The 27500-nt window shown below is 36.9% G+C and overlaps 1 protein-coding gene and 1 long non-coding RNA gene across 6 annotated transcripts in view; both read left to right on the plus strand.

The window, feature by feature from the left end:
* The window catches only part of ZCCHC7 (zinc finger CCHC-type containing 7), a 253394-nt gene that overhangs the window by 192410 nt on the left and 33484 nt on the right, over positions 1-27500 (plus strand). For all 5 annotated transcript variants that reach the window (XM_049626560.1, XM_049626570.1, XM_049626597.1 and 2 more), the window contains exons 3-5: positions 6872-6915; positions 8177-8302; positions 9230-9400. In XM_049626560.1, the coding sequence (XP_049482517.1) occupies positions 6872-6915; positions 8177-8302; positions 9230-9400 (341 nt within the window). The remainder of the gene's footprint in view (positions 1-6871; positions 6916-8176; positions 8303-9229; positions 9401-27500) is intronic.
* Positions 23094-27500, plus strand: part of LOC125919791 (uncharacterized) — a 6653-nt gene continuing 2246 nt past the window's right edge. Inside the window, exons 1-2 of the long non-coding RNA XR_007456883.1 lie at positions 23094-26241; positions 26491-27500. The exon at positions 26491-27500 is cut by the window's right edge and continues 2246 nt beyond it. This is a non-coding gene — a long non-coding RNA (uncharacterized LOC125919791). The remainder of the gene's footprint in view (positions 26242-26490) is intronic.

Here is a 27500-nt window from a genome sequence, read left to right on the forward strand (position 1 = left end):
AGAGAGAGGGAGACACAGAATCCGAAGCAGGCTCCAGGCTCTGAGCCATCAGCACAGAGCCGGACGCGGGGCTCGAACCCACAGGCCGAGGGGTGGGAGGGGGGGGGGGGAATATCATGACCTGAGCTGAAGTCGGATGCTCAACCGACCGAGCCACCCAGGTGCCCCCCCAGGAAGAACTTGAAAGCAGCTATTAAAAACATACACTAAGGTTTAAAGAAAAAGAAATATGATAAGACAAATGGAAGATACAAAAAAGAACCAAATGGATATTCTAGAACTGAAATATACAGTATTTGAGAAAAAAAAATTTTTTTTGGATGGGCTTAAGTACAAATTAGGTGAATCAAAAGGAAAGAATAAGTATATGTTATGGACATATGTACTGATAATTTCAACAATTTAGAAGTAATAGGCAAATTATTTGAAAATCAGGTTACCAAAACTGGCCCAAGAAGAAATAGAAGATGTGAGTACTTCCATACCTACTAAAGAAATAGAATTACTATTTATTATTATTTTTAAAACCTCCCTGCAGGAGTGCCTGGGTGGCTCAGTCATTTGAGCATCCGACTCTTGATCTCATCTCAGGACATGAGCCCCATGTCAGGCTCCGTGCTGAGCCTGAAGCCTGCGTGGGATTCTCTCTCTGCCCCTTGCCTGCTTGTGCGCGTGTTCTCTCTCAAAATAAATAAATAAAAGAAAAATTCATCTCTGCGAGTAAAATTCCTGGCCCACAACAGGGAAAACTCCAGGCTAGATGACTTATCTGGCAAATTCTATCACATACGGAAGGAAGAAATAACACCAGTTCTACACAAACTCTTCCCAACTCCTATCAGGTCAGTTTTACCCCAATATCAAAACCATAAAAAGACACTGTAAGATAAGTGTAAATCAATATCCTTCATGAACACAGATGTAAAAATTCTTAATAAAATACTAACAAATTGAATTATGCAGTGTATTGTAAAGCATAACACATCCTAACCAAGTGGGGTTAATCCCAGAATACAAGATTGGCTTGACATTTGAAAATGATTCACTGTAATTCACCATATTAACAGAAAGAGGAAAAACCATGGGGCCATCCCAGTTAATGCAGAAAAGGCATATGATAAAATTTAAAGCACATTCATAATTAAAAACTCTCAGGAAAGTAGGAAAAGAATTTCCTCAACCTGTAATGAAAAATCTACAGCAAACAGTTTACTTAATTCAGAAAGACTGAAGTTTCCCCCCTATTGGAACAAAGCAAAGATTAACTTCTGTTACCACTTAATATTGAGTATTCTATCTGGAAGTTCTTTATAATGCATTGAGGTAAGAAAAAGAAATAAAAGGCATACAGATTAGAAAGGACGTGATAAAATTGTCTTTATGCACAGGTGAAATGATAGTGTAAACAGAAAACTGGGAGGAATTGGGATGCCTGGGTGGCTCAGTTGGTTAAGTGTTCAACTCTTGATTTTGGCTCAGGACATGATTTCACGGTTCATGAGTTTGAGCTCTGCTTCTAGCTCCATGCTGACAGCATGGATCCTGCTTGGGATTCTTTCTCTCTCTACCCCTCCTCTGCTCTCCTCTCCTCACCTCAAAATAAATAAATAAACATTTAAAGAAGAAAAAGAAAATTGCAAGGAATCTACAAAAAGCTTCTAGAACTAAGTGAATTTAGCAGATTTGCAGGGTGCAAGGTGAACAAACAAAAATCAGTTGTATTTCTATAAACTTGTAATCAGAAACTGAAAAATGAAATTTAAAAAAATAATTAAAAATTAATTTAAGTTTTATTTTTAAAAACTTTTCGGTAGCAGAAAGAAACATGACATATTCAAGGATATGATTATATGCAAAGCCTGTTCACAGAAACCCATAAAACATTGCTGACAAAAATAAGACCAAAGCAAATGAAGAGATATGCCATATGCATGTTTTAGAAGACTTGATATTGTTAAAATATCTTTCCAAACTGATCTGTAGATGTAGCACAATACCAGTCAAAATCCCATCAGGCTATTTTTGTAGAAATTGGTATTTTAAAATGTATACAGAAATCAAGGATGCCTGTCTGGTTCAGTCAGTACAGCCTATGACTCTTGATCTCATGGTCATGAGTACAAGCCCCACATTGGCTGTAGAGCTTACTTTAAAAAGAAAAAAAAAAAAGCAAGTTGAATCTTACACAGAAATCAGAGTGGTGTAGAATAACCAAAGCAATCTTGAAAAAGAACAAAAGAGTTGGAAAACTTATTCTACAGGATTTTAGTTTTTTGAAGTAAAGCTGTAATATGGTATAATTATAGACCTGTAGCTCAATGTAACATATTAGAACTTCTAGAAAGTGACCCACATATGGTCAATTGATTTAAACAAAGTTGCTAAAGCAATTCAATGAAGAAGGGGTATTTTTTTCAACAAATGATGCTAGAACAACTGCATATTCATATGGGGAGAAATGGATAATAACTAATCATAAAAAGCCAAAACTATAGAATTTTAGGAGGAAACATAAAAAGTACTTGGCTTTTGTAACCTTGCATAGGGAGATTTCTTTGGGCATAAAAACTGTGAAGGGAAGGGTTGTCAAATTTATTAGAAGTTTTGCTTTTCTAAGAAAAGAACACTGCAAGTAAAATTCCTGGCCCGCAACAGTGAAAACTCCAGCCTATTATTAAAAATAAATGAAAAATCAAGCCACACTGGGAGAAATACTTGCCAACACATGTCTAATAAAAGACTTGTTTCTAGAATATAAAAAGGACTCAGAATTCAATCAAAGGAAGACAATCTCCTTCATCCCCCTCAAAAAAAAAAAAAAAAAAAGGTAAAACAACTCAATTTAAAAATAAGCTAAGAGGCTCATGGGTGGCTCAATCCGTTGAGCTTCAGACTCTTGATTTCAGCTCAGGTCATGATCCCAGGGTCATGGGATCAAACCCACATTGGGCTCCACGCTGAGCATGGAGCCTACTTAAGATTCATTCTCTCTCTCTCTCTCTCTCTCTCTCTCTCTCTCAAAAAGTTTGAAAATAAGCTAAAAATTTGAACAGTTTTTGAAGGGAGATATATGAATGGCAAATAAATACATGAAAAAATGCTTAGCATCATTAGTTATCAGAAAAATACCCATTGAAATCCTAATGCATTACTACTTCACACACATTCGAAGGCTAAAATTAAAAAGACAGTTTCAAGCGTTGGCAAGATTATGAAACTATGGAATTCCCATACATCGCTGATGGGAATGTAACATGACACAACCACTTTGGAAAAATTTGCCAGTTTCATATCAGGTAAAGATACACTTAACCATATTCAATAATTCTACGCCTCGGTATTTTCCCAAGGGAAATGAAAACGCATGTCAATTAAAAAGAAAGATTTTCACTAGAATGTTTTATTGCTGCTTTATAAGTGCTCAAAACTGGAAACAACCTAAGTGTTATCAGGAGATGAGCAGGTAAACAAATTGTCATATCCACACACTGGAATACTGCTGAGCAAGAAGAAGGAAACAAAGTACTACTACTACCCAACGACATAGACGAATGTCACAAATACTCAGAGTGAAAGAAGCCAAATGCAGAGTGATACATACTATGGGATTCTATTTATATGCAGTCCTAGAACAGGCAAAGCAAATCTATGGTGACGGAAAGCAAATCAGTGGTTGCCTGGGGTGGGGGATCAACTGCAGGTATGCACAAGGTAACATTTGGGGATGGTGGAGATATGCTACATCTGATTGTTGTGGTGGTTACACAGGCGTATTGTGCCTTTGTCGAAGTGCATCATACCATATTTTTTACACAGGTATATTTTTTAATATGTAAATTATACTTCAGTAAAGGTTTTTTTATGGTGAAGCCTTTTGTGACTTTTTACCTCTTTTTCCCCCCAAATTCAGACATTGTTTATTCTTCCTCTCAGTATACTGTAGAATTTTGTTTGGTCTTCTCTTACTCTTTTCTTCACCTTTCATTTGACTCCTTTACTAAGTTATAAGCTCATATTCATCTTTGTTTACCCTATAGCACCTTGCTCATTACAACCTTTCAGTATATGTTTGTTGAATTCAGTTGATTTGTTGCAAAGGAAGAGTTACCAGCCATTGCTTTGATTACAGTTCTGAAGTCTGAAAAGAATCATTGCCCCAGATATTAGCAAGATAAAGCTATAAGGCAGCTAAGAGTTAATATTAGGCATCTTTAGTGTGGTCCTAATTTTACACATTTGGGCAATCCCATTTTATATCCTATGGCCTTGGGTGGTGAACACATGGAAGATGAGTGCCTCTAGGCCCCTTGGAAATTGTCTTTAAGGGAGGACACCCTGTGCCAGTTGCAAAGGCCTGGAGGACAATGTATTTGATTTTAGTAATGAATGAAAATTCAAAAGAATCATAGAAGTTTAGTGCTAGACAGTACCATGGACGCCATTTAATCCAACCCATTATTATACAGGCCCAGTGAAGATCAATAAACTGCCCAATGCCAAACAGCAAATAAGAGATAGGGTTAAGACTGGAACCCAGATTTCTGCCAAGTCCCACACCAGGAATTTAATAGGAGGATTGGCTGTCTGTGGAAGTTCTACTGAGTTGCCCTTAAACAAAGCTTCCGTTAGTTTGGGATTTAGAGTTAAGAAGTAAACAGGATAGAGAAAAGAGAAAAGGCAGGAGTCAGCTGTTGTTACCAGTGTCCATCCAAAACTGGAACCAGAGGTGGCACCAAGAGTTGGCTCATGCATTCCTGGCAATGTCTTTGTTTATTTACTACTGAGAAGTTTGATTTCATCTGTAATTGAAACCTGTTTTGTGTACTTGTTGATCAGTTTTCTACAGTAAGAATATACTATAGCTTGTAAGAGGAGTTAGTACACAACCTAGAATACTGTTGAATTCCACAGGAATGTTGGAACAATCTAAAAGTTTATTTATTTTGAAAGAAAGAGAAAGAGAGTGAGCAGGGGAGAGGCAGAGAGAGAGGGGGAGAGAAAGAATCCCAAGCAGGCTCCACATTGTCAACATGGAGCCTGACACAGGGCCCGATCCCACAAACTGTGAGATCATGACCTGAGCCAAAATCAAGAGTCAGATGCCTAACTGACTGAGCCACCCAGGTGCCCCAAAGCCATCCAAATGGAGTTGGGTCTCCCTCTCTCAGACCTTCCCTTTTTTCACTATTCTCTGTTCCAGTATAAATGTATTTGGAATTGGGGGTGATAACAGTTGCTATTTTGCATCTCACTGATTTTAGGTTTTTATTTTTTTAAGACAGTATTAAATGAGTTTTTTAATTAAAGTGATTCTTAGTGGTCATTTTGAATTTTAAAGATGAAGGACATTGAGACACAAAAGGGAGCTTTGAAAGTTATAGCAAAGCATGCTCCTTAGATGGATCTTTTGAATGAAAGAATAACATGGACGGTGATGATGAAGGAATAGAAGCTGCTGCTATTTAATGTATTCTCCACTCTCAGTATATGGATGCAGCCTCCAAATTTTACAATGGAAATAATCATCAGCACAGCATCTCTGCTCTCCTCTGGATTGGTCTTTTTGTAAAGCAGCCTTTTCGTTTTCTTAGTAAAAGTATTTTATTTTAAAATATATCTCTAGACACTTACTCCTGGTAGGCCTGGGGAAACGTAGATTACTTCATGTCTCCTCAAAATTCCTTTCAAAGAAAAGAGTCCAGCTTGATTTGTGTTTTTGAGATAGAGAAGAGGAATAGATAGGAGGAAGGAAGAAATCTTAACTTTGCTTCAAGGAGAGAAAAAAAATCTTTCAGTCCTTTGTTGATACCTTAGCTTCTGCATTAGTCATGTGTCCCTTCCTCCGTGGTCATAAGTAGACCAAAGGAATAGCAGCAATTTGCAAATTTGTAAAGGGACAGTGCAAAGAGAAGAAAACAGCTGATAAAGAAAAATGTAGGGCTCCCAAACCCCCTAGGTTTTTGTAGTTGTATTTTTAGATCAATCAACGGTTTCTGGATATTTGGCCTCCTTGTTTGTTGTTTTGTTTCATCGTGTTTGATGTTATAAAATACAGTGCTAAATTTCTAGCCTCAGTCATGAGATGGTATTTAAAGTTCAGTTTTTTAACCTGTTACTACCAAAGTCAACTACAATGGGAAGCTAGTAGACACAGTTAGTGCTGATATTGGAAGAAATAACCTTTCCTCTGCCTACTTGAGTCTGAATGGTAGGGTCCTGAGAATTAACTGCTGATAGATTAACAGAAGTGTGGGAGCACTTGGTAATGAGCAACTGAACTCAGTTGCCAGAGGTAAAGGTTTGTTTACCAACTTTCATAAACACAAGTATTTAGGGCTTCAAAGGATGGAGGCTTTTGATGATGCTAATTTTTACAACTTGGGTTTTTTGGAATGTCCTAGAAGCCAAGGTCAGTCGCTTCCTTGACTAGAGACTCTAGGTTGGGGGAGGGTGGTGCTATGCAGCTGACTTTCATAAAGCTCTGCTTTAGTCAGATAAGGGAAGTTTAGATAAGATTGCTTTCTGCATCTGTTGTTGGGTTTTTGGTTTTTCACTGATTTTTTTTTTTAATATTTGTTTATAGCTTGATGGTTTTCAGAGCATTTTCACGTATCTCATTTGATTTTCACAGTAGTTTTTAGGAAGATGGGACAAATATTCTTATTCCCATGAATTACACAGGTGAGAAAACTGAGGTTAAGAGAGGCTAAGTATTTGTTCAGAGCCACACAGAGCCAAGATAAGAGGTCAAGGTATTCACATTTCTCACTACACCTTTGGGGTCCAATTTCAGTACTAACAAATTGAATAATGTCAATCTTTAAGTGCTTTAAAAGGGTCAAGATTGAGTAACATTTTATTTGTTTTGTAGGAGAAGATGGTGTAAATTGGTTCATCAGTGACAAAGATGCTGAGGTAAAATCAAATTGTTTTTCAAAGTTATGAATAACAGATTAATAATTTCCTTTGATTTGAAATTTCCTTTCATTTCATTATAATTTGATAAACTTTTTAGAGATCGCAGTGGTCTGAGTATGTTGCAAGAAAAAGTTTGATTGTAGTCAGTCTATGGTGATTGAATTTTCCAGAAGTGTGGTTCAGCCTTGATTTTTATCAGTCTGTTAATTGCCATAGTGATTTAGTCCCCTTTCCCTTCTGTTTCTTCTGCCGTGGTGAGTCCTCTCAGCCCATATTGCCTGGTACCACTAAAGATCAACACCGGAAATAACTGCCTCTTCAGTGTAAGGAAATGGTTAGTCTATATTTAGCATGTGGCAGGTGTTTGTCTTTGTCAATTATTAGCCTTAATTGTGACAGATGGTTAGAAAAGAGAATAATTTTACAACTTGGAAAAAAGAAGTTTTAAGAGATAATTAGATTTTGTCTACGTGGGGCTTACCTGGTCAATCCAGCAGAATAACAAGTACAAGATGAAAAGCTTTTTCAAAGATTAGAATTCTACCAAACAAGATAAAAAAGCATGGTTGGCATTTTTACATATTCCCCTTTAGATATTCAATGTGGTGTGTTTTGCTAATATTCTCTTGCAAGACACTAGATTTTGGCTAGAATATGGGAGAGCTGGAATTGGATTAGTGTAGGCAGAATAGGTCTTAAAAGTACTCTATTGGAAGGAGATTATCCATTGTCTCTTAGAAATTATAATCCAGTTTATAGGCAGTAACCCTGGGCTGTTCAAAAGAAAGAATATATTCAGTAGTGATAACGGTTTTATAACTTTATAAAGGACAAAATCATTTTTAAAAAATTGCCCCAAATAAAATTTTAAGAAAGCTTCTCAGTCCGAAAAATATGGTGTATGTTCCTATATAGAAATCAGCGACATCTTTGACTCTGAATGCCACCAGAATGTCTAAATGATGCATGTCAGTGTCCCTACTAGACCTGAACTGTAAATAGAGAAACATACAAAAGAAATGGAACCATATGGAGAAGTGTAAAAGAGTGTGATGAGGGACAGACAAGAAGTAGAGTTGTCTTCATGGCAACCCCTTTTAAGTTTTTATTTCTTTTAAGAACACAAAAGTTCTCTGTTGCTGGTTTCTAGATTAAACAGACTATGGCTGTTAATTCTTTTGAACAAAGTAAAATATTTTTTAAATTAATTAATTAAAATTAATTAATTAATTAATTTTTAAATTTTTTTTCCTCCTAGGCCCAGATAGTTAACAATAGATCATCTGGAAGATGGACCCACCGATACTATTCGGCCAACAAAAATGTTACCTGTAGAAATTGTGACAAATGTGGCCATTTATCAAAAAACTGCCCCTTTCCACAAGTATGTGAAATACGTTTCTCTCCACATTGTTACTTTGTAGTCTTAAGGGTGGGCCCTATAACCTTATAATTCAAATCTTGTACAATATATGTGTGAATTTCATGTTACATTTTCATGTAGGTGATAACCAAAATAGTAGCACAGAAAGAACAATGAAGTTTGAGTCAGAAAAACCTGGAATCAACTTTAGCTTTCTTTCCATTAGTAGTTGCACAAGCTTAGGCAAATCATTTCACCCTCTGTGCCTCTGTTTTCTTGTCTATAAAATGAGGATTCCTGAGACCCCTTTCATTTCTAAACCTTCTACAGCTTGTTTCATTGTGGGATAATTTTTATTGTTAGAAAGTTACCATTTTAAGCATTTATAAATGTTTATTGGTGTAAATTATGTTAGATACATCAGCCTTTGGAACAACATAGAACTAAAGTTCTTGGATGTTCTCTGACACACAGTAAGCTCTTAAGAAACATTCCTTCCATTATTCCTTCTTCCAAATGATATGATTGTCTTTCAGATATTTGAGACAGCTCAGATATTTCCTCTTTGTCTTTGGTTCTCCAGGCAAAGCAGCCTCTTTCAGTATTTGTTGCTCCTGTGACTTAGCTTCCAGATCCTCATCAACCTGCTTTCCCTCTCAAACACAATCCACTTTGTCAGTGTTCCCACAAGATAAAGCATAAGAAGTAGATGCCAGTTGATACCACAGGCACAGTAAGCCTTTTTGGCAACCACAGAATACACATAGCTTGTGTTAAAGCTCTGATTTCAGACATTTTGTTTGATTTTACAGTTATGCTCAAGATCTAACCTTCACCGGGGTCTCAAATTGGAAATAATGTTTTATGGAATTATACAGAAAAGGAAAAGTTAATCTTCTATTTGAGACTGAACTATTTTGCTAAAGAGACTTTCTGTTTGCTACATAGAAAGTCCGCCCCTGCTGCCTCTGCTCGGAGAGAGGACACCTCCAGTATGCCTGCCCAGCCCGCTTTTGCTTAGGCTGTTCTTTGCCTATGCCTTCCACTCACAGATGTCTTGAAAGACCTTCCTGGAGAAAACGATGTGACCGATGTGATATGATAGGCCACTATGCTGATGTGAGTATCCTGCATAGAACTAATTTGTCAGACTTTGGGGGCAGTGTGCCAATTTGTAACTATCAGCCTACCTAAAAGAATATTCTATTCTAATTCTGTTCTAATATGTGTGTAATGATAGCCATGTCCCTTTGGCTATTGATCATCTAAAGCAGTGTTCTTTTTTTTTCTTTAAAAAAATTTTTTTTAATCTTTATTTTTGAGAGAGAGAGAGAGAGAGAGGGAGGGAGGGAGTGGGGGAGGGGCAGAGAGAGAGGGAGACACAGAATCTGAAGCAAGCTCCAGGCTCTGAGCTGTCAGCACAGAGCCCGATGTGGGGCTCGAACTGACAAAATGCGAGATCATGACCAGAGCCGAAGTCGGATGCCTAACCGACTGAGCTATCCAGGCCCCCCTAAAGCAGTGTTCTAACAGAGATCTTACTGAATGGTTTGTCAGGACACAGCATCAACAAATATTGTAAACCCATGCTTGCCCCCTTTGCTTAATGTGCTTGCCAAGTAAAGGTTGAAATAAAAGAGGTATGTAATAACATGTAAATTTATATGTCTGTTCATGCATAGTTACATGAAAATATATACCCACTTAGCAGTTGTATACAAAGGTCTATCTATCTGAAGCCTGGCTTGATGCTGCTTATTGATGGTTCTTGCTGATAGAATAGTCTTAAACAAGAAGAAGGACAAAATCACCAGTACTTTAGATCTGCTTATCTTAGTTCTTTCTTTAGATTAAAAAAAAAAGGGGGGGGGGGTAATTTAAAAGACATTCAGTTACTTGTAGCACGTTAAATTTAAGCACATTGTTATCTTGGACATCATTTTACATCATTTGGGATTTTAGTCACAATTTCAAATTTTTTTTTTTTTTAATTTTTTTTTTTTAACCTTTATTTATTTTTGAGACAGAGAGAGACAGAGCATGAACGGGGAGGGGCAGAGAGAGAGGGAGACACAGAATCGGAAGCAGGCTCCAGGCTCTGAGCCATCAGCCCAGAGCCCGATGCGGGGCTCGAACTCACGGACCGCGAGATCGTGACCTGGCTGAAGTCGGACGCTTAACCGACTGCGCCACCCAGGCGCCCCAAAATTTTTTTTTTTTTTAACGTTTATTTATTTTTGAGACAGAGAGAGACAGAGTGTGAATGGGGGAGGGTCAGAGAGAGGGAGACACAGAATCCGAAACAGGCTCCAGGCTCTGAGCTGTCAGCACAGAGCCCGACGCGGGGCTCGAACTCACGGACCATGAGAATAATGACCTGAGCCGAAGTCGGCCGCTTAACCGACTGAGCCACCCAGGTGCCCCTAGTCACAATTTCAAAGACCAGAGGGGCTGTGGAAGTTAATATATTTTTTTTTAAGTAAGGATCTTTTAATTTGTATTTCCCAAAGATATGATACAAAGCCACAAACATTTTTCTAATTTTATTTATATTGAAATATCCTATAACCTTTTCCTAAAAAAAAAGTAATACGGCTTTTTGTTAATATGAATTTCAGATTAAAACACACTAGAAGATGAGTGTTTGGTATATATGTTTCTCATGTAAATATATCAGTTATCTATTGTAATTTTTACAATGTCTTTTTAAACAAAAACAGGGTCACTATCCCATACATTGTCTTACAGCTTCATTTTTTTTCTGCTTAATTCCTTATGAATGTATCACTGTATTAGCTCATAAAGATCTACCTTTCTTATGGTTAATTTTTATTCCACTGTATGGATGTACCAATTTACCCAGCTGTTTATCTACCAATACATCTAAATTTATAGTTACAACCCATTTTTTTAAGCAAACAGTGCTGCAGTAAACATCTCTGTGTGTGTGTGTGTGTGTGTGTGTGTGTGTTGTGTGTATAAGATTATTTTATTGTCAGATTCTGAGTGGGATTGTGTAATTAAAGGATATGTATATTTACATATGGATAAATATTGTCAAATTGTTCTTCCAAAAGATAGTACCAATGGGGGCAGCCGGCTGGCTCAGTCAGTAGTAGAGCATGAGACTCTTGATCTTAGGGTTGTAAGTTCAAGCCCTGTGTTCAGTGTAGAGATTAGTTAAAAATAAAATCTTCTGGGGTACCTGGGTGACTCAGTAAGTTAAACGTCCAACTTTGGCTCAGGTCATGAACTCGCAGTCTGTGAGTTCAAGCCCCACATCGGGCTCTGTGCTGACAGCTCGGAGCCTGGAGCCTGCTTCGGATTCTGTGTCTCCCTCTCTCTCTGCCCCTCCCCTGCTCATGCTCTGTCTCTCTCTGTCTCTCAATAAATAAATAAATGTTAAAAAAAATTTTTTTTAAACAAATAAAGTCTTTAAAAAAATAAATAAATAAAAGGTGGTACCAATGTATCACCACCTGTCAGGTGTATTTAAGAATGCTCTTAACATTATAATTGATCTTTTAAAATTTTGGCCAATCAGATAAGGAGAAAATGATATCATATTGTTTTTATTTGTATTTCTTAGGCCACTAGTGATGTTGAGTGTGATTCTCAAGACAAGGTGTGGAAATAGAAGTTATTTCATTCTAGGGGCACCTGGGTGGCTCACTTGGTTAAGCGTCCAACTCTTGGTTTCAGCTCAGGTCATGATCTCACAGTGTGTGAGTTCGAGCCCCACATTGGGCTTCATGCTGACAGTGTGGAGCCTGCTTGGGATTCTCTGTCTCCCTCTCTCTCTGCCCCTCCCCTGCTCGTTCTTTCTCTCAAAATAAATAAATAAAAACTTTAAAAAATATTAAAAAAGAAGAAGAAGATGCTGTTATTTCATTCTAAAGTAGCTAAAGTGAGGCCCCTGGTTGGTACAGTTGGTGGAGCATGTGGCTCTTGATCTCAGGGTTGTGAGTTCGAGCCCCACGCTGGTTGTAGAGATTACTTAAAAAAATAAAATGAAATATTTTTCTTAAAGTAGCTTAAACTTACTTTTTAATATTTACTAAGTTTTAAAATTAAAATCCTAAGTTGGCTTGGTTTTATACTTCTGTTCTCTACATTATTTTGTCAATTATAATTTTTTTAGCCAGATTTTCTAGTTTGGCAGTTACATTTAATAGCATATTTCTTTACTCCTTTCTTCTAATAAGCTCTTACAAATATGGTCTTATTTGCCTGTGATAACAGAAGGGTCTCAGACAGACATTATCATGAGCAGTGTTTTTTTGTTTTTTGTTTTCTTTTTTAGTAAGAAACTAGCACAGAACCGTTAAGGATGATTTGTAAAAGGTTATATAATCAGCTGTGAATTAAGTCTGTAGTCCATTCTGCTTAACTTCTTAATTTTGGCCTCTAATGTATGTTAAATTCTTTATCTAAAATGGCCTTGAGGATTAATAACCCCAGTGAATGTAAGGTTTTAAGATTGGGTTAGGCTGTGGTCGACTTCAGAGAAGGCAGCACCCTTTCCCCTAAATCTGCCAAGATCTAACTTGTTGGGTGTTTTTATAATTATGTGGTGAATGTTCTGGACACTAGTTGATCTTTTTCCAGCCTTCCCACCTTGCGTAGGATTCCCCCAGAGCCCAATCAAACCTGGACTTCACTGACTCCGTCTGCAGAAGCTTATAGTCCTTCCGTCATCAGAGAAGCTCTTCATGAGAATTCACTTGGAAGCAGAGTCATTTTGGCCTCAGGTTGCTGGAACTATTCAGCCAGTCCCCCATACATGCTTTAAATTTATCTTAAAACCTGGCCCTCCACAGAAAGTATTGCTTCCCTTGCAACCCTCTCAAATGCTTGCTGCTCATTCCTTCTTTCTTTTTTTAAAGTTTATTGATTGATTGATTGATTGATTGATTTTGAGAGAGAGAGAGCGTGCGTGTGTGCAGGGGAGAGGCAGAGAGAAAGAAAGAGAGAGAATCCCAAGCAGGCTCCACACTGCCAACAGAGCCTGATGCTGGGCTCAATCTCACGGGCATGAGACCATGACCTGAGCCAAAATCAAGAGTCAGATGCTTAACCGACTGAACTACCCAGATGCCCCTCTGCTAATTTTTTCTTGACCTACATACATGAATTACACTGTTTAGGATTGAACTCTTTCTCACTCATTATGGTTGCTTCAAAGTCCTGGGGCGCCTGGGTGGCTCAGTCGGTTAAGCGTCCGACTTCGGCTCAGGTCATGATCTCACGGTCTGTGAGTTCGAGCCCCGCGTCGGGCTCTGTGCTGACAGCCCAGAGCCTGGAGCCTGTTTGAGATTCTGTGTCTCCCTCTCTCTCTGCCCCTCCCCTGTTCACACTCTGTCTCTCTCTGTCTCAAAAATAAATAAACGTTAAAAAAAAAAAAAATTAAAAAAAAAAAAAGTCCTTACTCCTCCCTCTTTATATGAATACTTGTGGCTTATTAAAGGCCCATACCCTCTGACAATACTGTCCTCCACCCTTCTTTGTCATTTTCATCTTTCTACCTGCTGGACTTGCTGCTCATTCACAGAGGATTTCTGAAGCCCTGGGTAATTATAGATGCCCTACCTTATCAATTAAGGAGATTAAGAAACTTCCATTTTTGCTTTATACTTTCCTATAGCCACACTACTGATCTCTGTAATGCCACAGTGCCAGTTATATGTGCAAAGAGAATTTGTAGTGAAAACTGGTGAGTGGTATTCATATTCTTGCTGTAATGAAAGAATTTTCCTGAACTCTGCTTGGAAATGCCTCATTTGTTAACTACTGCATAAAAGGGATTTGGTTCAAATTACAGAGTTTTATAATGTAAGGGATAGAAAGATGGCTCAAGGCCTGCTAAAGTTAACCTGCATCATTGATACCTTCCAAAGGAAGAGAATCTGCAATGTGGAAAGAATCTCAATTCTGACTCTGCCACAGATTCTCTTCTCTTGTCAACAGTTTTTAAATATACAGAAAATTTTAAAGTATGTGAACACATCTTGCATACACAGTCCCATTGTGTAAGGTATATCTGACATTTCCAAGGTAATAGTAGCTATAGTTAATTACTTACTGAGTTTTAAGCACTGCGCTAAGTGCATTACTAACTAGGAAAAGGGGAGTACTTTTTTCACTGCTGTATCCTCAGCACTAATAGGTACTCTATAGATATTTGTGATTGTGTCATTTATGTAATCCTCACAACTACCGTATAAGATATATACTGTTTTTTAATTTTTATTTTCTTTTAATGTTTATTTATTTTTGAGAGAGACAGACAGACAGAGCATGAGCAGGGGAGGGACATAGAGATAGGGAGACCGAATCCGAAGCAGGCTCCAGGCTGTGAGCTGTCAACACAGAGCCTGACACAAGGCTCGAACTCACAGACCACAGGTCATGACCTGAGCCAAAGTCGGATGCTCAACTGACTGAGTCACCTAGACTCCCCTTCCAGGTCAGATTTTTAAATGAGTAGAAGAAAATAACTTATACTTGATTCCCTTCATTAAACATTTGATGCTATAAAAAATGCTCTCTTAAATATCTGCTATATACTGATTTTTAGCAGGTCAAAAATTTCTTTTAAAAATGAGAACTCAGTATAAACTGTAGGCTTTCACAGACAGTAGTGGTTAATAAATGTTTCTTCAATAAATACATAACATAAAATGGAAAACTAGTGTCTTTTAGTTTAATTTTGGTGATTTTTTTAAAGGTTAGCTTAATCTTGGGGATTTCTAGTAGAAAATGTAAAGTACCTAGTACAACCATCTTATAGTTTGGCTTCATACTTGTATAAAGAGTGAAGAATTATTGAATATTGTTTTTCTACAGGTAGTTATTTAAGGAAAGGGGATTTATTTGATCTTTAGTCAACTCCAAGGAACACAGAATGGCATTCCTATGCCTCTTATCCTTTCGCTAGTCTTATTGAGATACTAGTGGCCAGAAACAAGATTGACTGAAACACAATTATTGAGCTCAGTAACTGAGCCAAGATTTGAATTAAAGTCTTCCTTAATTCAAATATTTTGTTATGTGTAATAGTGATTAGTTCTACCTTTGTTCAAAAACATCTCCACTGTTTAATCACCCAAATAAACTTGTTATATTTGTTTATCAAAAATTTGCTGGTTGCCTACTACATGCCAGGCAGTATTCCAAGTACTAAAGAAATAAAGATGAAGAAGACATGGTCCCTGCCTTCAAGTAGCTAAGAGTATAATAAGAAAGGCAGACATGTGAAAGAACAATGTAAAAGTGATGTGATGGGTGGTATACCAGGGTGGTGAAAATTAAATGAGAGAATATCAGAAGACTAAGCTTGGTGACTTGCAAGTCATAGATAACTGGGAAGTATAGAAAATGACATAGATCATAGGAGGGAGCCAAGAAACCGTGCCTATTATAACATGTCACCTGTCTCTGGAAATACTGGCTGTAAAGTAATGCCATAGGAACTCTTGAACCAGGCTACATGAGTTTTTCTGAAATAATATGGACTTGAAACATACACGAGGGTCAATATTTTCTGAGCACTTGTTTGCTTACCTACCTGTTCTTAACCTTCAAAAGCAAGGCAGATTGAGGAAGGCAATCTCTAGCCATTCCTAGAATATTTCTCCTTTCTGATTCTGTATCTCTTCCACTCATGGAAAGCCACTTTCCTATTGTGTCAGAATTTAATACATTGTTTTAGCCCTGGAAAGAATGATTCACAGCATAATCCAGAATCTGAACACTTTTCATCATTTCTGCCACTGTCCCCCTAGCTTAAGCTGCAAGCATCTACTGCCAGGATTACTCTAATAGCCTCCTAAACTGGTTCCCTGCTTCCTTGCCCCTTTATATTCAGCTTCCAGTAGGTGGTTAGAGTAATCCTATCTATCTATCTATCTATCTATCTATCTATCTATTTTAAAAGATTTTATTTTTAAGTAAGCTCTACACCTAACATGGGGCTTGAATTTACAACCCTGAGATCAAGAGTCACATGCTCTACTGACTGAGCCAGCCAACCTCCCTAGGGTAATCTTTTTTTGAACATAACCCAGATTACATCAATCCTGTATTCAAAATCCTCAAATAAGACTTTGTATCTCTCCCAGAGTAAAAACTAAAGTCCTTAGAATCACCAACAAGACCATATGTGATCTAGCTTCTTGACCACATCTCCTATAGTAAGCCATTGCTTACTCCACCTGGTCTCCTTGCTGTTTCTTAAAAGACCACACTTATTCTTGCCTCTACCTTTTGTTCTGTCTGCTGCATATCCAGGTATCCACAATGACTTACCTCCTTCATGGCCTTTACTCAAATGTCCCCTTTTTAGAGAGACCTTCCCTGACCACCTTAATTGAGATAGCACTTCCAACATTCCCTGCCCTTCTTCCCTGCTTTGTTCTTCTCCATAACACCTGTATTATACATTCTAAATGTATTTTTCTGTCTCCCCTAATTAGAATGTAAGCTCCATGTCTATTTTCAGACATGTTCAATGGTATATCTCCAGCTTCAGGTGAAGAGCCTCACCTGCATAGGAGCTCAGTAGGGTTATTGAATAAGCAAATTAGTGAATTCGGGGCAACAGACCCCACTTACCTACCTACCCTCCAGTCATGCTTCCAAAAGTTGTCAAATCCTGCATATTGATACATAGGCTTGGCAATTCTCACCTTGACTCATAATAAAGTCAAGTTTCAACAGGTTTTCCAAAAGCTGTGATAACCTATAGTATGCATAAAATAAAATGAAATATCTAAGGCAAAGGAAATCTTTTTTCTTATTTTCCCTCCCACTCTCTTAAATGACCAGTTCTACTTTCCTTAATATTTTCTTTAGAGATTTTCTTTAATATCTCCATTTTAAATCAGTATTATAGGTATTGATGCTGTCCTGTGTTTTCAGTCTGTCAGCCGTCAGTTTTCATATGGAAAAATCTCCTCTGTCACTTTGTGATAGAATATACTGTGTCATCTTTTTCACACAAATCGAGAAGAGAAAAAATAAGACTAAAATTCTGGTTACCTTCTACAATTCAAATAATCATAGACAAACTAATTTTCCTACCAAACTTAATTGAAGTCAAGACAAAAAAATATATCATTGTAATAGATTGATATGTATGTTCACATAAATATGTAGTTCTGCTGACACCTAAACATTACACCTACTTTTTAGAGTAAAGAAAAAATCTGACTTAGGTTAGAATACTTTATTTCTCTCACTTTTTACAGCATTTTGATGTTGTTTCAACATAATGTTAGCGCAAGGGGTCATGACTAGGATTGATTGATTTGCTTAATAAAAAATAATTGTTGAATAGGCTTATAAAATGCTTATTTACCTGAGAGACCAGAATACCCCCAAGGAAGTTAAGTATGTTCTGTGCTTAGAGGTCTCTTATCCTCTTGTTTGGTATATGCAAAACTCATGATAATGTAACTGAAAATTCATATGTGTTCATTGTTCAGGGAGTAAATCCTGGAATTAGTAATTAATAATTCATTGGAACTGTTCCCAAATCACCTGATAAATGAATATCTGAAACTTTTCATGGATATATATGTGTATATACATGATATATATGTGTATATACACATATGTATCCATGCTTATGGAAATAACCTCAGAGGGTAAAAAGTTTTAACTGAAGGTATGTAATTTAGCACAGTTACAGTTTGAAGGAGAAACCCAGTCCTTAATTTGAAATTCTACTAAATGGTATACTTTCTCATCATCTGTGACTAACCTGAAAAATTCCCCCGGTCTCTCTGACTGTCCCTATAGCACATACTTCATTACCTAGCATTAGTTACTTTCAGTAGACCTAGCAGATTGAGAGCAGGTTTACATTTTCTTTATAGAAGTTAAAAGAATAAGTTTGTAGAGGATAGAGACCTTTCTCTTTCTCTGTACCACTAACTTCCACCAAAAGAGGGAAAGGATTGTCCCCTTAAAGTCTATCTACCAAAATTAACAGCTTTAAAAACTAAAGGGATAAATAAACTTTAGTTTTTCATTGAGAATTTTGTGGGACGTGGAAATGAACTTTTCAGTGCAGTCACATTGGGAAAACTGGAGTCTTTGATAAATAGAGCAGTACACCACTGGGAATTTTATTAAATTTCAAACTCATTATACTTATTTATTTATTTATTTTTAAATTTTCAGTCCAAGTATAAAAGTCCATATAGACTTGGACTTGAATCTATTAGATCCAATAATAAGGTCAAATTCTGGGACATAGTTATCTTTTCTGTCAATTTTAGGTAGGGAAATTAAGGGAAATCAGATTCTCATTGACACCTGGAAGGCTAAACATTTTATTTACTAAGCATTACAGACTAAAGGTCAATTCATCTGAACATTATAAATCTCGTACAGTTTTCTGATTGAGTTCTTTTATTTTTTAAAAGTTTATTTAGAGCATGTGTATGCATGCATATGGGCGGGGGAGGGGCAGAGAGAGAGAATCCGAAGCAGGCTCCATGCTGTCAGCATAGAGCCCAACATGAGGCTCAATCCCACAAACTGTGAGATCATGACCTGAGCCAGAATCAAGAGTCAGACTGTCAACCAGCTGAGCCACCCAGACGCCCCTGATTGAGTTCTGATCTTCCTTCATGAACAAAAATAAATGGGGTAGAAGAATGCATACCAAGCTACTAGGCTGATAACACTAGATTTCCTCAGCTGACTGGTAATGGATTGGAAGAGGGATAGGAGACATGATTAGTTTTGCCTTTATTATTTTTTTTATTGTATTATTGCATTTATTTAAAAACAGAAAAGAGACTATTATTTCTGCAAAATGTCAGTTTAATAGCAAGTGTGATCTTGGCATGTTGTACAGCCTTCTAATGATTATTGCCTTGATCAAAAAAAAGTAATAGGCTATTTAAGAATTTCAAGAACTCAAGTAAATTCTGTAATGTTATGAGCTAATTGAGCTTTTAGCTATATAATGTTAAAATAATTCTCCCTGGGCACCCCTGGGTGGCTCAGTGGGCTAAGCGTCTTACTCTTGATTTTGGCTCAGGTCAGGATCTCATGATTGAGTTGGCAGGATAGAGCCCTACTAACAGTGTGGACCCTGCTTGGGATCCTCTCTCTCCCCCCTCCCTGCTCCCCGCCCCCCAACTCATGCTTGCTCACGCTCTTTCTCTCTCTCTCAAAAAATAAATAAATAAAATTTAAAAAATAATAATTCTCTCTGTGGTCGTAGATACTAAAGGAAAAGTATACACCCTAAGAACACTAATGGGAGAATTTCAGGTATATAAGAAGATAATACTCAGCTTTTAAATTAATTACCTCATGAAGTATTATTCTAAAGTTTTATTATTTTTTCCATAGCCAGTGATCTTTTACACAGGAATTAATAATGAAATAAACTACAGTGTTTTCACTTACCTGTTCCTCACAGACCAGACCTCTGAGAAAACTAAACTTTTCCATGAGTGAGTTTGTCAGAGATCTATACAATCCTTGGTAGATACCACCTCAGTTCCCAATACTACCAGATTGACAGAAGTCTCTCTTTAAAAAAAAAATAATAATAATAATTTTTTTTTTTTTTTTTTAGAATGAGCTGATAGAAAAAATTAAGGCATACGTGAAGAACTGGTAGATCTATACAGGAATGAGATGGCACCAAATGTAATAAACTTGTTATGAGAAATAGGAAAAAAAGAAATAGGAGGAAAATTGAGAAAAACCTAATTCATTTTTCACAGTGTGAATACAGAAGATAGAGGAAAAGTGGTCCAAAGGAAAATGAACAAAAGAAATTCTGATTAAGAGAGAGCAGGTACCCACTACAAGAGGGGGAAAAAGTCCCACATCTATCTAGACATATGCTAGTGAAATGTCTGAATGTCAAACAAAAATCAAACAAACATCCAGACAGAAAAATTAAAAAAAATTTTAAATCCACACATATTACACACACACACACACACACACACAACATCAAGCTTGCATCAAACTTCTCCTGTACAGTACTAAATTGCAGAAGTACTCTATTGCAGAAGGCAATAGAGAAATCCCTAGAGGGTAGAGCATTCTGAGAAAAATAGATGACATTGCCAAGCTGTTGTTCATTTGTGAATTTATTGGAAAAATCAGAGAATAAAATTAGCAGCAATGAAGAATGAAACCAGGAAGGCATAGAGTGAATGTATGAATACCTCCTGTTGATCTGTTTTTAAACTTCTTACAAATTTTAGAAAAAATTCTTTAAAAATGTACTTTGAAAACTTATAAGTATAAGGATAAAAATAGGACCAGAAATATCAATGATCACAATAAATAAATGGATTAAATGCTCTTATTAGAAAATAAACATTCCAGTGTCAGGAACCAAAAAGGAAAAGGGAGAATAGCTTTAACTTAAAAAAAAATGTCCATCCAGGGGCGCCTGGGTGGCTCAGTCGGTTAAGCGTCCGACTTCAGCTCAGGTCACAATCTCGCGGTCCGCGAGTTGGAGCCCCGCGTCGGGCTCTGGGCTGATGGCTCAGAGCCTGGAGCTTCCGATTCTGTGTCTCCCTCTCTCTCTGCCCTCCCCCGTTCATGCTGTGTCTCTCTCTGTCTCAAAAATAAATAAACGTTAAAAAAAAAAAAAAATGTCCATCCAAAGAAACCATTAATAAAATTAAATGACTGGGGCGCCTGGGTGGCGCAGTCGGTTAAGCGTCCGACTTCAGCCAGGTCACGATCTCGCGGTCCGTGAGTTCGAGCCCCGCATCAGGCTCTGGGCTGATGGCTCGGAGCCTGGAGCCTGTTTCCGATTCTGTGTCTCCCTCTCTCTCTGCCCCTCCCCCGTTCATGCTCTGTCTCTCTCTGTCCCAAAAATAAATAAAAAATGTTGAAAAAAAAATTAAAAAAAAAAAAAAATGACAGACCACGACTTAGGAAAGATTTTTATAAAATACATGATAGGATAATTATTTCTAATATGTAAAAAGCTCTTATAAATTAATAGGAAGAAAAAAATGTCTTAATAATCAGGGGTTCCTGGATGGCTCAGTTGTTTAAGTGTCTGTCCGACTCTTGGTTTCAGTTCAGGTCATGATCTCACAGTTCGTGAGTTCGAGTTTGCACTGGGCTCCGCACCAAGAGTGCTGATTTTCTCTCCCTCTTTTTCTGCTCCTCCCCTGCTTGTGCTTTCTCTCTCTCAAAATAAATAAATAAACTTTAAAAAAAGTAATAATCAGTGTTAGAGAAGATAATGCTTCTGGAGTTCACTGATGGATGTTTGCAAAGATATATCTACAAGGAGCACCTGGATGGCTCAGTGGATTGAGCGTCCGACTCTTGATTTCAGCTCAGGTCTTGATCTCATGGTTCATGAGATCAAGCCCCATCCGTCTCTGTGCTATCAGCACAATTTGGGATTCTCTCCCCCTCTCTCTCTGCCCTTCCCCCACTCACACTCTCTCTGACTCTCTCAAAATAAAAATAAGTAAACATTTTTAAAAAAGAAATATTTAAAAAGAAAAGATATATCTATAAGAACATTCATCTCAGAATTGTTTATAATGAAAATTAGAAGCAACCCAAATGTTTAACATTCCAGCTGATTTAAGTAGCTTACAATACATTTCATATAATGGAATACTCTTCAACTATTTAAAAAATGATATAATAATGAATATTGAAATATAAAGAAGTTACTAGTACAGTAAGTGAAATGCATAAATTATAAAACAGTAGATGAAATATAATCCTGTTTCCATACAAATACACATATTTATAAATATATATAGATTTGCATAGAAAAATCTAGAATGAAGTCTTCTAAAATGTTTACTATAGTTAAGAATTATAGAAGAGGCACCTGGGTGGCTCAGTCAGTTAAGCTTTGGCTCAGGTCATCATCTTGCAGTTCGTGAGTTCGAAACCCATGTAAGGTTCTGTGCTGACAGCTCAGAGCCTGGAGCCTGCTTCAGATTCTGTGTCTCCCTCTCTCTCTGCCCCTCCCCCTCCCACTCCCCCTCCTTCTCTCTCTCTCTCTCTCTCTCTCTCTCTCTCTCTCTCTCTGAAAAATAAATAAACATTAAAAAAAAAGAATTATAGAAGAGTTTATTTATTTATTTATATTTTAATTTGAGAGAGAGAGAATCCCAGGCAGACTCCCTGCTCAGTGTGGAGCCTGACACAGAACTCAATCCCACAACCCTGGAATCATGACCTGAGCTGAAATCAAGAGTCAGATGCTCAACTGACTGAGCCACCCAGGCACCCCTATTTTATATTTTTATAATGAATATATATTCATTTTATAGTTTTTTATCTTGATGTTTAATGTGCAGTACTCTATTGCCACTTACAAACATTTTAGGAATAGTATCTCCAGTAACCAATCCAGCCTATGTTCATTCTTAAGTAATTACACCCACTGTGGGGCTCAAACTTACAACCCTGAGATCAAGAGTCACATGCTCTACTGTCTGAGCCAGCTAGGCACCCCATTCTTCTTCTTCTTTTTTTAATTTTTTTTTTACATGTATTTATTTTTGAGAGACAGAGAGAGAGCACAAGTAGGGGATGGGGCTGTCTGCACAAAGCCCGACACGGGGCTCGAGCCCACAAACCATGAGATCATGACCTGAGCCAAAGTCTGACGCTTAACCGACTGAGCCACCCAGGTGCCCACCCCATTATTCTTATTTTAATAATAAAATTGACTTTTTTTCTTTTGGTGTTCAGTACTATGAATATGTATAGATTCATGTAAACACCACCACAGTCAGGATATAGAACCGTTTCACCACCCCAAAAAACTGCCTCATGCTATCTCTGTATAGTACCTTCCCCTGATTCATAACTTCTGGCAACCACTGATTTGTTTTTAATTACCATGGTTTGTTTTTAAGAACATCATGTAAATGGAACCACACCATTATATAGTTTTGAGACCAGCTTCTTTCTTTCACTTACATTATGTCTTAGAGAGTCATCTGAGTTGTTCCATGTGTCAATAATTTATTCCTTTGCAGTATTCCATTGTATGGATGTATTGCAGTTCGTCCATTTATCCATTGAGGAACATTTGGGTTGTTTATAGTTTCTGACTATTACAAATAAAGCTGCTATGAATATTTGTGTATAGTCTTTCATGTGAATATAGTTTTCATTTCCTTGGGGTAAGTTTCCAAGTGGAGATTGCTGGTCCTATGTATGTTTAACTTTGTAAAAACTGCCATATTGTTTTCCAGAGTGGCTGAACCAATTTTGCATTCCCACCAGCAAAGTGAGAAGTCCAATTGCTCTGTATCCTCTCCAGCATTTGGTATTCAGTATTTTTTATTGTAGCCATTCTAGTAGTTGTGTAGTATCTATCTCATTGTGGTTTTAGTTTGAATTTGCCTAATAGCTAAAAATGTTGAATACACTTGCATGTGCTTATTTGCTATCCTTATATCCTTTTTAGTGAAGTGTCCTCATCCTTTCCTGGTTTTTCATTAGAGTGTTTATTTTCAGATTGTTGTGTTTTGAGAGTATTTTCTACATATGATATAAGGGGTATTTTAGATATGTTATTTCCATACATATTCTCCCAGTCTGTAGCTTATCTTTTTGTTCTCTTGACAGTTCTTTGGCAGAACAGTTTTTAAATTTGGTGAAATCCAGTTTATCAATTTTTTTTTTCTCTTTACTGGATTGTGCTTTTGATGCCCTTTCCAAGAATTTTTTAACCAACTGCAGTTAACAAAGATTTTCTCCTGTGTATTATTCCAAAATGTTTATGGTTTTGTTTTATATTCAGATCTATGATCCATTTTGTGTTCATCTTTCTATAAAGTGTGAGGTGTAGATCCAGGTTTTTGTTTGTTTTTTTTTTTTTACATATGAATGATCAGTTGTTCATCACCATTTGTTAAAAAGACTGTCCTTTCTGGGGCTCCTGGCTGCCTCAGTAGGTTGAGCGTCTGACTTCGGCTCAGGTCATGATCTCATAGTTGTGAGTTCGAGCCCCACATCTGGCTCTCTGCTGTCATTGCAGAGCCAACTTCAGATCCTCTGTCCCCCTCTCTTTTTGCCCTTCCCCACTCATACACACACACTCTCTCTCTCTCTCTCTCAAAAAAATAAATAAACATTTTTTAAAAACTTAAAAAAAATAGTAAAAAAACTATTCTTTCTCCAATGAATTGCCTTTACATCTTTGTCAAAGATTAAATGTCTACATCTGTGGATTCATTCCTGGAGTCTGTTCTGTTGCATTGATTTAAGTATCCATCCCCTCACCAATATCATATTGTCTTGATTATTAATGGCTTTGTAGTATTAAAATCAGATATTGTAATAACTTTGTTATCATTTTATAAAGTTACTCTAGCTATTCTAGTTCCTTTCCCTTTCCATCTAAATTTTAGAATGAGTCATGTATACCTACAAAAAAACTTGACGGAACTTCGATTGTTATTATAGTCTGTAGATCACTATGGAGAGAATTGATTCTAACATTTTGAGTCTTCAATCCATGAACATAGTACATGTTTCCATTTATTTAGATCTTTAGCGTCTCTTATCAGAGTTTTGTAATTATCGTTTATACATTCTCTACATAGATTTATACCTAAGTACTTCATTTTTCTTGGGACTATAGCAAATGGTATTGTTTTTGTGGTTTTCAATTGTTTATTGTTTATATATAGAAAAAAGTTTGGAATGAAATATTTTTCAATGTTTGCAATGTTATCTCAGGTGGTAGTATTATATAGGTGACTTTTATTTTTTGTTTATCTGTATTTTCTGTCTTTATAATGAATATGCATTACTTTTATAATATTTAATGTTATTCTTTTAAGAAAAAAAAGGACAAGCTTCTACACTAAAACTACTACAGTATTGGCACAACTTTGGACCTAAAGGTGATTACTTGTATGCCTGACACGTCCAGCGTGCTCTAAGATTCTTGGGAGAAGATGAAAAGGAAATTCCCCCAGGAGACTCCCATGAGAATTAGAGAAGTAGAACTGGATATCGGTGAATAATTACAAATAAAAGGAGTTCATTGTAGTTGGTTAAGATGAATCAGGTTAACTTTCAGTAGCTGTAAACAACTTTCTACATATGTGTTACTTATGATGGACTTTGTGTAATTGGTTTATAAATAAAGTTCTGAACTCCCATTTTAAAATTATTTTACCTTTAGTTTATCTCTTATGAATCTGGTTTAAAGCTTCTGGTACCTGCTAGTGGGCTTAGGGAAGCATTGTGATATTGAACATATGAGAACGAGTTCACAGTTATCTCAGAATGTCAGCACCAGTACCAAAGAGACAATGAATTCAGCTCCTGGCAGTTAAAATTGAGGGATATCATCAACATAGAGTTTTAATAGTTGTTCAGAGGATGTATTGGGTTTTTGTAGAAATTGGAGAGATCTGAAAGCTATAAAAAGAGGGAGTTAGAATACTAGACAGAAAATAAGACCTTCCTTCACCTGCGTGCATGGGTTATGTATTCACTACTAATGTGGCTAGATAGATTCCCAAAGTGATAAGGATCTTTCCCTCCAGGTTTCTCCTTCCTGATAGGCACTTTTCTCAGACTTCAGGTGGTAGTTGTCTAGTTATTATAAGAAAGAAAGGCAAGAGAGAAAGGCTAGTGAGATGCTGAGATTTTTATTATTTAAACATCGTGGTAAAAAGGAATTAAGTAAGCTTGAGTAAACTGAAGAACAGTATGTCAACTTTGAGAGTGGTATGGAATACTTCTGATTTTCACCAGTGATCAGTATATTTTAAGTTTTTTATTTCAAAATTTAACTATAAAATCTGAGATTAGATTTATCTGACCACATGTTCTTTTCTGTGTATTTTTGAACAACTAAGAACGTTACTGAGTGCGCCTCAGTTAAATGTAAAAATAGACACATTGCATGGTGCGGTAGTTGCTTATCAACATTTCTGAATTCTTTTCTTTCCATAAAGAAGGTAGCTACAGGGGCGCCTGGGTGGCGCAGTCGGTTAAGCGTCCGACTTCAGCCAGGTCACGATCTCGCGGTCCGTGAGTTCGAGCCCCGCGTCAGGCTCTGGGCTGATGGCCCGGAGCCTGGAGCCTGCTTCCGATTCTGTGTCTCCCTCTCTCTCTGCCCCTCCCCCGTTCATGCTCTGTCTCTCTCTGTCCCAAAAATAAATTAAAAACGTTGAAAAAAAAAATTAAAAAAAAAAAAAAAAAAGAAGGTAGCTACAACCAGCTGTATCCCGACAAAATCTGTATTTTTCATTTGTCCTTTTCTTTTGAATCTTTTTTTCTCACTCTGTTCATCTATATCAACAGCTCACTTAAATGGTGATTTTTAACCAGTCTCTTAGGTTTGGCCACATCTAAGAGTTGACTGTTTTGCAGTAGATTTCACTTATTTCAGCTACCTTATTGATGCCATTTCCTCATGATCAGTTTTTGCATCAGAAGTATGGAAGGTGCCAGATTGTCATCATCATAGCAATATTTAAGACAGTTGAGTGTTTGCTATGCATCATGCATTGTCCTAAGGAGTTTATACTTACCAACTCTTCAACTGTCACAACAGCCCTTGAAGAGGTACTCTTATCCCCATGTTATTAGAAAACAGACATACAAATGTATAACTTGCCCAAGATAGTAAGTAGTAGAGTCAGGATTTGAATCCAGCCATTTTGGCTCTAGAGTCACTGATTTTAGCTGCTACGTTGTCATGTTTCATTTTACTAGTTCTTGTATTGTACACCCTTAGCTAATAACTAGCAGGTATGCTACAGACATCATCAACTATTTGTAAAATTAACTTATGTCAGTAGTCTAGAATTAGTCAAGATGTCTCCAGAAAGATTTGTGATTCTCTGATGTGAAAAAAGTTTTTAAATGGAAATAAGGTTGCTTGAGTTCTATATGATTTGTTTTATTTATTTTTTTTTTTGGCTGGTTATTTGATATAATTTCCTATAAAATAAGAGCTGTTACATTTTCAAATAAAACTGGAATATAATCTATTACAGACAAACTTTATGCCCTCATAACTGCACTTAAGGAGAATATCGAAGAGAAATATCTTTGAGCAAAAAATTAGACTTGTCAGTTTCCCTGATTACAGAGGATTAAGAGTATAGGGATTGATTAAAATTTGACCTTGGATGGAAAGATGTTTTTATGAATTCTGGTTCATTTTGTCAGTTTAGAGATAGAGACCAATGCATGGCTTTCCATACTGATA

Source organism: Panthera uncia, chromosome D4 (assembly GCF_023721935.1).
Source record: "Panthera uncia isolate 11264 chromosome D4, Puncia_PCG_1.0, whole genome shotgun sequence".
Lineage (NCBI taxonomy): Eukaryota > Metazoa > Chordata > Mammalia > Carnivora > Felidae > Panthera > Panthera uncia.